The 12,330-nt window shown below is 37.4% G+C and overlaps 1 gene segment (V, D, J or C); it reads right to left on the bottom strand.

Moving 5' to 3' along the window:
- Positions 1 to 1,127: 1,127 nt before the first annotated feature.
- LOC130882851 (Ig heavy chain V region PJ14-like) lies at positions 1,128 to 1,613 on the bottom strand. The segment is given in 2 exon segments: positions 1,128 to 1,483; positions 1,568 to 1,613. Coding segments are annotated over 2 exon segments (402 nt in total).
- Between the last annotated feature and the right edge of the window lie 10,717 nt (positions 1,614 to 12,330).

The raw sequence follows: 12,330 nt of genomic DNA, 5'->3' as shown, positions 1-12,330 counted from the left end.
TCTAAACTATGAATTCAGGTCTCCGAGACTGCAAAACAAACAGTTATCTTATCTGAGGGATGTCGGGATGGAATTATCACTGGGGCTCACTGGTTCACCAGTATAGCCATTTGTGAGATCCAAGACAGGTGATAGAAGTTGTCTTTATAAATATTTTGTAGATGGAGGGCCCTTGAGAGTCTGTGCTTTTTATTTGGGGACTCCTCAATAAAGAGGGACCAGGAATAGAAATACAAGTAGTGGTTGGACAGGGGATGAGAATTTGGAATTCTTTAGAATTAAGGGTGCTTAGGAGAAGCAGATAACGCTGGGAACCTTTGTTAGCAGTAAAAACATTAACAAATCATAAACAGAAACTCACTTTTCATAGAAATCAGATACTATGGAAAGGGCTGGTGACAGTTGGAGGCAGTAATGAAGCTTATACCAGTATGGATGTGCACACTAGTGGCTGAGAGTTTTGAACATCAAGGGCATGCAAATATGCCTACAGAGGAATAATACCTTGAAAATTAGGGTGCATACTGATTTTTAACAAGATGCAAATATTAGAACCTTTTACAAATGATAACCAAGTGTAATCTTCTAAGTTTCCTTGGTTTAGAAGAAGCAAATATTGTATATTTCATTTTCAAATCTACCCTTGGAAAGTGTATTTTACAGAGAAGCTGCAGTTTCTCCATCACATATTCAAAACAAAGAGAATGAATTAAAAATATTCAAAATTCCAAAGCTTTACATTAAAATTTAAGTCAACAAGTGTCACAATTACAGACTCCTTTTGAATTATTATTTCACACACACACACACACACAAAGAGAGAGACAGAGACAGAGAGAACACCACAGGATATATTAAATTATATGCCATTCTTTCTGTTAATCAGAAACAATTGACTAACTTAGAGAGTATGTAAAAAAAATTGATCTCATGTTTGCACACATAGAAGGTTGAATATAATAAGACAAAGGGAAGGGGCCTCAGGATATGCTTTGCTGAAAGAACAAATCACAGGTTGTGATATTAAAATTCGAGGTCATGAAGCCTTAGCCTCTGAGGTGAATCTTACTTTTGGTTCTCAGAAATCCCTTTTTATCCTTAGTGCCCTCTGCTGGTCCCAGATGTCTCTACAAGGAGGTATTTTTTTGTGTAGGCTCAAATTGGAGTTTCCTCACTGTGTCTCTGGCACAGTAATATATGGCTGTGTCTTCAGTGTGTAGACTGTTCAGTTTTAAGAAGACTTCACTCTTGGAGTTGTCCTTACTGATGGTGATTCGAGATTGGAGAGCTGAACTGTATCTTGTGTTTCCATTACTCCATATTACTCCCATCCACTCCAGACCCTTTCCTGGAGGTTGTCGAAACCAGTGTATTTCATAACTGGTTAGTGAGAATCCAGAGACAGTGCAGGTGAGAGACAGGGTCTGTGAGGGTTGCACCAGGCCGGGTCCTGTCTCCTTCAACTGTACCTGGAAAAAGACACCTGGAGACAAGCAACATCATGATCAGTCATACATTACATAGATGACATGCCTGGGTCCCTCTCCTGAAACCCTGAAACACTTACAACTTGGAAATGTCACCAGGCAGAGGAGCAGCACCAGGATAGCCATGCTTTGCTGGAGCTCCAGTGAGAAGGAGATGGGGCCTCTCAGATAGGCCTGGGCTTTTATAGTGAGTCTGAGGGCTGCTTTGCATTGGCACATGCTCCTGAGGGGATAAAAGAAAGCACAGGTCTTGGTTTCCACTTCCCTCAGGTGAATGAGATTTGTCTTATGTTTCTTAGAGGATGAATATGGGAACTCAGGAACATTTTCTTGTTATTGTTTGTATTTCCAAACCCTGACAAATGGGAATTAGTATGAATCACACTGTGTAGGAGTGTTTACACTGAGTCCACATTTATGCAGTGCAGGAAGAGCAGTGTACCATAACCTAAATGCAGTTGTATATCTCTATAAATTGCAGCACTAAATTTAGTATGGGATTGGACCTCTTAGTTATCATTAACCCTACATTAAGGAACGACTTAAAATTTACTCACTTGGTGTCAGTGAAATCATTCTTATTCTCATCACTTGTCTAGAAGATAACTTGTGAAGATAAAGCTCACTAACATTATTACGTGTGATTTTAAGTGTTTATCTGAGAGGATACCCAAGAGACTTATTTGGTTCCTACCTCATGTGACTCAACCTATTCACTTTCTCATTTTGGAACATAGTATCAAGGGACTGGTTTTAGTACCTCTTGACATATGTCAGTCTACCTTTCTCTATGTACTTTTATCTTTCTTTTTAGCCAGTAATACCGAAAAAAACATGTTCCTTTATATAAGTATTGCATTATAAGGGATGTGAAATTTGGCTGTCAATACAAGTTCAGGAAGCACAGTAGTATGCCACTAGTCTTGAGAGTTGTGTTAATGAAAGTGAAAAATAGGGAAGGGAAGCTGAATCATCACAAAAAGTGAAGAACTAGGCAGATATGAATATGGGAACCCTATGCCTTGAGTTGTAGATCACAATAGAGAACAAGAGTGTGTAGAGCTTTCATCCTTGCTTTGGTAATACAAACCATAGGGGAAATAAAGTACAGAGCTGGACCCACACTGATCAATCAGCATTCAGAGAATGTCTGCCTATTACTTGGTATTGGAGATCTCACATTTTAAATTCCTTATTTGTGTGTGCATAATCTTTTGACTAGAGTGGCCATGGTAGAGACAGCTCTTAACAGTTAGGGATTCAGCCATCTTGTGCAAGCTCTGATGGTTACTTCCACTATGAGTACTGTGTTTCACATATTCTTTGATCTAGATGTTAGAATATTTTTCAGATATTATTCTCAACATGTTTCATCGTGGGTTTATCTAATATTTTCATTATGTTAACAAAAATTTGGGAAGAAGTATTACATAAACAAATGTGCATCTCTTGTACTGTATTGGTGAATTTGGCCTTTGGTTGCTTCAGAGATAGTTTGTGTCTGCACTTTCTTTTTTTTTTCTTTTTTCTTTTTCTTCTTCTTATTATTATTACAGATTTTTCACCTCCTCCCCTCCTCCCATTTCCCTCCTCCTCCCCCATTCTCCTTCCCCCTCCCTATCCATTCCAAAGAGTGGTCAGGGTTCTCTGGTCTGTGGGAAGTCCAAGGTCCTTTCCCCTCTATCCAGGTCTAGGAAGTTGAGGATCCAAACAGACTAGGTTCCCACAAAGCCAGTACATGGAGTAGAATCACAACCCAGTGCATTTGTCCTTGGCTTCTCAGTCAGCCCTCCATGTTAGCCACATTCAGAGAGTCTGGTTTGATCAGATTCTCCATCTGTCCCTGTCCAGTTGGCCTTGGTGAGTTCCCATTAGATTGGTCTCACCTTCACAGTGAATGGGTGCACCCCTCGCCACCCTGACTTCCTTGCTCATGTTCTCCCTTCATATGCTCCCTCCTTCTTAACCTTTATTTGTAAAAGTTAAGAACTCATGATAAATCCACCTATTACATATAAATTATATTCTACTTGATAGGTAAATTCTTATCCATAAGTCTTTTATCAGTTATTTGTTTACTTATGTCTGGTGGACACATGGAGACTCATTTAATGGATTATATTATAATGTTAGTTCCAGCTTGTACATTTGTGGTGTGGTTAGAATTCCATGAATATAATACAAGCTACAGTCATCAGGGAAAAAGGGCCTTCATTTGTAAAAATCTCCACCACTAGGTTGTTCTTTAAGAATGAATGCAGGGTCATTTTCATCAGTAATGATTGATGAGGGAGGGTTTAGACACACAGGTTGGTGCCATCTATGGGAAGTTGTTCCTGATTTATATAAGCAAGCATGGTGACCAACCAGGGAGTGCAGGCTAATAAACAGGGTTCTTTATGGTTTTCTATTCAGCTCCCACCTTCAGGTTATGCTATGATTTCGTGTACTGATATACCTACATGATGGATAATAAGATTTGGTTCATGCCTGCATCTTCCAGATCTTTGCCTAATGGTTGAACCTATGCACGCACAGCCCTCTCCTTGCTATTTCTCCAGAACTCACAGGATGTGAATGTATTACAGCCACAGCTATTCCATCATTACAGGCAACAATGTTCATGATTTTGGACATGAAAAGTCAAGATCATTTCATAGGTGACATCATGCTTTGATTGAAGAAACAAAATCACTTGACTTCCAATGCCCACCTACTCCTTCATAATGAAACTCTATATGATTCCAGCATGCTATTCAGAATACTGCTTTCTTCCAACTTTTGTAACATGAATACATCTGAGCTCTAGATAAATATCCTCAGTTCAGAGTTAGCCAGAGGTGTTATACACCATAATTTTTGAAAAACAGTGTAAATAAGACTCTTAGAAACTTGTAGGAAAGAAAACTCATTGCACCCATTATATTCTGCTGAAATTCCACAAGATGAACTTTAACACACATACAGGAAAGAAGCAAATAAATCATGTTATGTATGAGTGGGTTAGGAGTTATTTTAAACTAACTGAAGCTCAGTGAGTGTCACTAGATACATTGAACTCACAATCTCAGTGCTGGAGCCTCACACACTTTTTTTTTTTTTTTTTTTTACTAGAACCACAGTTGATTCAAGGCTAGGTCTGTTTCCCAGTCTGTGTGATGAAGACATACAGTCTAAAGGCAATCTGTGTTCATGGTTTACTGACACTGACTAATTTCCTTATTGGCTCTGACATTAAATAACACAGTGCTCTAACTAGGGAATATTAATGAGTCTCTGGTCATAGTCTTGGATTACACAATCTCAAGGGTTCTTTGCTTCTTCAGGATCTAATTCTGGCCCCCATATGGCCCATTCTGCCCTGTGTGATGATCTACATTTTGTTCAAATCAGAGTATATCCTACATTTAAATACCCTAAAGTGTTCTATGGAGATAGCTCTGTGATTCAAGTTTTTACCACATAAACAGAAGGAACTTTGTTTAGTTCTGTAGAACTAAACAATAATGGTATATGTGATACTCAATCAGTGAGCCAATCTCTGAGGCATGGAGACAGTATGATCACTGAGACTAATCTAGGCAATTGGTGAAATCCTTGCCCAGTGATGGAACTTATTTTAAAATTATCATATAGACTTGTGGAGAAAACCATCTCATGTCAACATATACACAAACACAAAGAAAAAGATACACAAAGAGACACAGAGATACCATGGGATAGACATACAGAGACAGAAAGACAGAAACACTATAATAAATAACAAATACATAGACACAGATCTCAACAAAAATACCTGAAATTTGAATAAACCAACCTTTGGAAACTTCAAGAAGTAAAACACACTACCTCTAGAGAGAATCCCTGAATGTGATATGGATTCACAGCCAGAACACAGAGGAATCCAACTCTGTATTCCCAGAACTCTCTGTGTTCTCAGCACTCTCTTCTTCTCCTAATTTGCTACAGGGAGGTTTGAGTCTGAGCTCACAGTAGCATCTACCTATTGTGTCTCTTGCACAGTTATATGTGATTGTGTTCTCAGATCTAGGAATGCTCATTTCCAGGTACAGGTTGTTCTATGCATTGTCTTTGGTTCTTTAGAATAACAGCATAGTAGATATACCTACTAATAATGTTAATGCATGTGACCCACTATGGTCCCTTCCCTGAAACCTGGCAGACCCAATGCATTCCATATCTACTGAAGGTGAATCCATAATTTTTGTTTTCTATGGAAACAAAGATGTAACCTCTTCCCCAAGATGTTGTCTTGATACAGTCACTTCTACCCAAACATATTGGTCAAGATAAAAGACCCAATCCAGACTGAGGACAGGAAGATGTTTGCCCAAGAATGCAACACCTCTCTTTCATGTGATATCTAATCTACATGTTATCCTTTGGATTCACATCTCAGACAAGTGATAAAAATAAATTTTTCTTGATAAAATAAATGAAACAAGTGTCTTGGATATCAGTAACAGTATTCTAACCTTTAACAGGGGATGATAATTCAAATACAATACTTATTAATCAAAATAATGAACATGTTTTTGAAATATCACTATTTGAATCAAGGCCTTGATTCAATATAGTGCTGATTGTAGGTAAAACAGTGTTCATGGAATTCAAGAAATGGTACTAGGCATTGCAGGTGGTTATGAGCTGCCAATTGTGTTTGTCAGAAACTGGAGACGATCCTCTAAAAGAACAGTATGTTCTCTGAATCACTGAGGTGTTTTTTCACTACTTGGATGAGCAATCAAAGCCTTTCCTGTCATGTTTTATTCAATTTCAGTTCACAAAGGTCTAAATATCACATTGAGCTGAATGACCTGAGAGACATTGTTTGAGTGAAAGTCAGACATCAAGAGGATGAAAGGACTTCTTATCAATGGAACCTGAGAAAACTGACTTCAGGTTATATAACACTGAGGGAAGGTTGACCCTGATTACATATTGTAGATTGAGATGTCTAAACAGTTATATTGGGAAGATTATTCCAACAATGAACTGTATGGATATTGACCACAGTTATTATGATATTATGTACATCTATGGAGTGAGTTGATCTTCTGAGATATTCCCCCCAAACAATAACTGTGTAGGCACTCAACAGTGGACACATATGTGAGAAGATAATGTTGGACATGGTAAATAAAGTTTCAAGCACCACACAGTAGTATAAGCCCATTACTAAAAATACAGGCAGAAGAGAAATAAGTGCATTATGAACATCTCTCTGGCTAGCAGTTAGATCATACTCTAGTGCTTCATAAATATCATACTTCATAAATATCAAGTGTACAAATTTTTATTTTACATTAATAAATTATAGCACCATTTGCATATATTTAAAAATTTTAAGATGTAAACAATAATTTACTATATTTTAATTATACTACTATTACAACCATAACCATATTGTTAATTAATCACCTTTCTATTCCTGGATTTCTTCTAATCAATTATAATACTTTACAAATATCAGTAATTTTACTTTTTACCTAGTAAGAAAAAATTTGAAAAATTTCACTCAAACAAGTTTATAGTATGAATAGTTTTAAAATGATTTAAAGTGGAAATATATATACACATAATATGGGCCTACCAGGCTCTGATGAAATGTATTTTCATGTCTGCTCTAACTGAACCAGGTCAGCCAATTATTATGGGACCATCTTCTGGACCAATAGGGAACTGGTCAGATTCTTCAGTTATTTGTATAAGACCTATTTACAGAAAAATCTGTACATAATTTATAAAATAGTTATTTGCACAAGTTTGTTTATTTTACAATTGACACAAAATTGAGGGTCAGACAGAATAAAGGAAAGAACAGCAAAGGAATCTATATGCTCTTGTTGCAAATAACTGTTGTAAATAAAAATGCCCCATGTTCCCTAAAATAATCATATGAGGTAATCATGAAAGCAGCTTCAAGGCAACAATGAATATAATTTTCCTGTCTCACAGTATAATATTTTCATAGCAGTTTCCTCACTTGAAAACTTTGCAGGATGCTGATATTTGAATGCACAAATTATTGTATGGCCACATTAATTCAATAAATTATTTTACACAAATATAACCAATGTAACTTCTGTGCCCACTTTTGTTTATGGACTATTGCCATAATGAAAACAATTAAGTGAAAATTATAGGGATGTGATAATTAAAATCACAATTAATTGTAGGTGTCTGTGAGATTTGACACCTCAGGCTTCACTATAGAGTGTATAGCAGTGAGAGACAGTAGAACAATGGGATATGAAAATAATCATTGAAATGCAATAATCTATGTTAATTGAAAATGTCATTTTCTTCATATCCTCGCATAGAAGTGAGAATGCTGGGCATATGTTCTTGTATACAAAATTTTTGTGATTTGTCCAAACTCCTTTAGAGTAAAGTAACAAAACCATGTTCCCTTTTTCAAGGAACAGGGCCCATTTCTCTCCATCCCCATAGTACTATGATGTCCTTCTTTCCTGTATTAAAAGGGTCTTGAATTATTGGTTACAAACAACTTATTCCTTTGGATTTAACTTTCATTTTTATGTTGATCAAAGAAGCTTGTTCTATGCAACCTACTCTGCACACATGCATTGGCCAAGATGGAAGAACCAAAGGAGAGAATGGCGTACAGGAAAATGTCTGTTCATGGGGGCAATAAAGCTATGTGCTATCCTTAGAATCAAATTTCAGATAAGTGATAGAAATGAGTTATATTTGAGAAGAAAATTGAGACTGATCTCTTGGATGAGACAAAAAGGATAGAAGTTAAAGGTCCTAACCTTTTACTTTTTGAAATTTTCTATATGTATCAAAGCTTCATATAAAATATGGACCACCCATATAAACATTGGGTTAACTCTCAACAGTGGATGAAAAAATGAAATATTTTGTTTTTAATTACGTGTGTATGTTTCTGTGTGAGTAGTTTAGTGTGCATGGGGACAAGTAGAGACCATGGGTTCTCCAGATTTACAGGTAGGTATGACTTAACCATTATGGGTGCCAGAAAATGAAACTGTTTCCCTGCAAGAACAGTATGCTCTCTGCACCTCTGGGTTGCTTCCCAAATGCACAGATGAGCAGTGGAAACCTTCCCTTTTATGTTTGCTGCATAAACAGTTGACATACCAAACAGATCTGCATGAACATGGAGAGCCTTGTATCAAAACAGCCAGTCATCAAGAGGCCAAGATGACCACTTAATCTGTGGAACTTAAGAAGCTCACTTTAGGAATATTAAATAGGGAAGTCTGATCATAGTTTAGACAGTGTAGAGTGAGAAGATTAATCAGTTACTTGGGAAGGATTGTCCCAAATAATAAGTTATCTGGAAGTTGACCAAAGTTAATAAGAACACATCCTGTTTCAAATATAGAGTAAGTCAGTTTTAAAGTTAGACAGACCCTTACACAATAACTATTTTTTTTTTGCCTGAGGAACCACTGCTTATAAATCTGATTGGAAAGCTAATTTTTACCAAGATGCAAATGCATGAAATGGAATAAGTCAAATGCAATCATCAATTTTATCCTTTTATGGGACCTTCTTGGTGTAGAAGGAAACTATGGCTATTTCAGTTTCCAGGGTGTTGTGGGAAAATGACTTTAAATTAGGGAAGCTGTGGTTTCTCTATCACAGGTGCAAAAACAAAGAGGACAATTACAGCTCTTTTAAAGTTCTCTAGCTTATAACTGAACCTAACATGCAACAAGTGTCATAACTGCTGACTCCTTTAAAATATGTTAAGAAAATGTGTGAATATATATATATATATGTGTGTGTGTGTGTGTCTGTATGTAAAACATGCAAAGTTATATGTCATTCTGTCTAATAACAAGAAGCAGATTGTTAGCTTACAAGGCTTGTGGGGAAACTGTTTGTTATAGTATTTGAACAAATAGGAAGTTTATTAGACTATGACAGTGAAGAGACACCTCTAGAGATTTTTTTTCCAATTTGTGTTTGGAAAAGGAAAACACAGATTCAAATATTGAAACATATTCTCTTGCACCATAGTCTAGAACTTCTTATCTTATTAAGCAACCACATACTGGTCATGGGAGACCCTGTAGGTCTTCAATGCCCCCTGCTGGTCATGAATGTCTCCATAGGAAGGTTTTTGTGTAGGCTCACACTGGAGATCTCTTTCTGTGCTTTTGGCACAGTAATGCATGGCTGTGTCCTCAGTTTGCAGACCGTTCAGTTTTAAGAAAACTTGGCTATTGGAGGTGTCCCTGGTGATGGTGATTCGGGACTGGAAAGCTGGATTATAAATTGTACTTCCATCACTCCATATTACTCCCATCCACTCCAGACTCTTTCCTGGAGGCTGACTGATCCAGTGTACAGCATAGCTGGTTAATGAGAATCTAGAGACAATGCAGGTGAGCGACAGGGTCTGTGAGGGTTGCACCAGGCCAGGTCCTGTCTCCTTCAGCTGTATCTGGGACAGGGCACCTAGGGATAAGGAACAACACCATCAGTCATATAACCCATAGGTGAAAATCCAGGCTCCCTTTCCTGAAACCCTGAAGCACTTACAGCTTGGAAATGTCACCAGGCAGAGGAGCAGCACAGGACAGCCATGCTGTGTTGGAGGCTCTAGTCAGAAGGAGATGGGTCCTCTCAGCTTGGCCTTGGATTTCATCCTGAGCTTGGGGACTGCTTTGCATTGGGGGAGGTCCCAGAGAGCATAAAAGGAAGCATAGGCAATGTTTCCAATTTCTCCTCCAGGAAAATGAGATTTGCTTTGTGCTTATTAGACGTACTCAATATTCAACATCAGGAACATTGCTGTGATGCTGTCTGGATTTCCAATTCCAGAGAAACAGGAAATATTATGAGTCATACAGTACATGCCTTAGAAGCAATACATGGAAGTGTTTACATTAACTGTGTCCACATTCATTCAGTGCATCCAGAAGAGGAGACCAGGTTCTCAATGGATTTATGTATCTCTGTTTCTTTTAGTAGAGAATTTAAATGGTATCGGTACTTTTGGTGATCAGAAATCCTGTTTAAGGAACTACTTAAAATTCTGTCTCTTGGTGTCTGTGGAATTGTCTCATTCTTATAACTTCTCAGGAAATAACTTGTTAGGAAGTATCTCACACACATTTCATACACGTGATTTCACATATTTATCTTTAAGGAAATCTGTGGGACTGATTTGGGTCTCACCTTTTAGGCTCAGTTTTTACCTTCTCACTTAGGAACATCCTACCTGAACATTAGCTTTCAATCCTCATGATTTATATCAGTCTATCCATGTGCTTTTATATCTTTCTCTGTCGCTATCCTCAGCTTGTAGCCAATCACAGGTTCCTAAATATTATTATTGCTTTGGTAAGTTATGGGAAGCTCAACTACTCATAATACTTCATTAAAAGCAACGGCATGCCGCCAGGTTTGCAAGTTATGTTCACTGAAGTAATAACAAGGTAGAGAACATTAAGTGGTGACAAGAAGCGGACTGGAAGGAAGATATGAACATGGGGAACCCTGTGACTTGAATGATAGTCAAGGCATAGATAACAAGAGTTTCTAGTGTCTTTTCCTGTGTCTTGTTAATGCAAATCACCAGGGAAGAGAAGTGCAGAGCTGGAACTAATCTGTTCATTCAAGGCTCAGGAAATGTCTGTCTAACTTGGCATTAGAGATGTTACAATTTGTGTCCATTATTTCTTTATGCATGTTTTTTTCACTTTTTACTCTGAGTTGCTGTGATAGAACCTGCTTTTCATTTTAAGGAGACAGCCATCCTGTGAAACCACTGATTATCATGTGCAGATTGAGTTCAATGTTCCCTGTATTTTTTAATGTTTCAGGGTTATAAAAAGACATGATGCTTACAATGTTTCTTCTTGTTTTTTTTTATATATTTCCATTATGGTTACAATAATCTGGGAAGAAGAATCTCAGAAATAAATGCACATTTCTTATACTATATTGGGGTACTGGGTATAAATCCACTTATTCAAATATTTTTGTCCTTAGTTACTTCAGAGATATTGTCTAATATAGGTTTCCATTTCTGTGAAAAGAAACCATGATCACAGCTGTTATAAGGAAACCTTATAATTTAGGGTGCTTTCTTGCAACTCCAGAAGTTCAGACCATTCTCATCATGGTAGGAAGAATGGCAGTGTGAAGGAAAACATGATGCTGGAGGAATAGCTGAGAGTCCAACATCTTTCAAGGAACAAGCAGTCAACTGACAGATTGGACAGCATGCTGAGCATAGAAAACCTCAAAGCCTACATTCCACGGTGACACATTTCTTCCAACCATGCTGTGCCCACTCCACCAATGCCACACATCGTAAAAGTGTCACTCTCTTTGAGATTATGTGGGCCAATTCCATTCAAACTCCCACAGAGAGTTTGTGTCCATATCCCATACTCTCTTACTCCTTGGGTTTCTCTTTTTCCATGAGACTCTCAAGAAGGAAGTCACTGGGAAAACAGCATTTGCAAAGGGAATTCATTCATGGTAAAGTCACAAATTATTCATTATTATCTTCTACTGGAGAGGTGTATCCTTATTCTTAAGGGTTTATTCAGTCATTTGTTTAATTATGTAAAGTGGATAGATGGATACTCACCTAATGGGCCATGTAGAATTAACAGTACCAGCCTGTCCACTTGTGTGGTTGTTAGAATCTTTTTACATGATATAAATTAGGGTCATCATGAAAAAAGGAACCTTATTTGGAAAAAATACCTACATTATATTGGTATGCAGGCAAGACTGTGATGTCATTGTCTTGGTTAATAACTGATGTAAGAGGGCCCAGGCAGATGTAGACATTGCCATTTCATAC

Source organism: Chionomys nivalis, chromosome 10, assembly GCF_950005125.1.
Source record: "Chionomys nivalis chromosome 10, mChiNiv1.1, whole genome shotgun sequence".
Classification (NCBI taxonomy): domain Eukaryota; kingdom Metazoa; phylum Chordata; class Mammalia; order Rodentia; family Cricetidae; genus Chionomys; species Chionomys nivalis.
The sequence above is the reverse complement of the archived record's forward strand: the minus strand, read 5'-3'. Positions and strand labels throughout refer to the sequence as shown.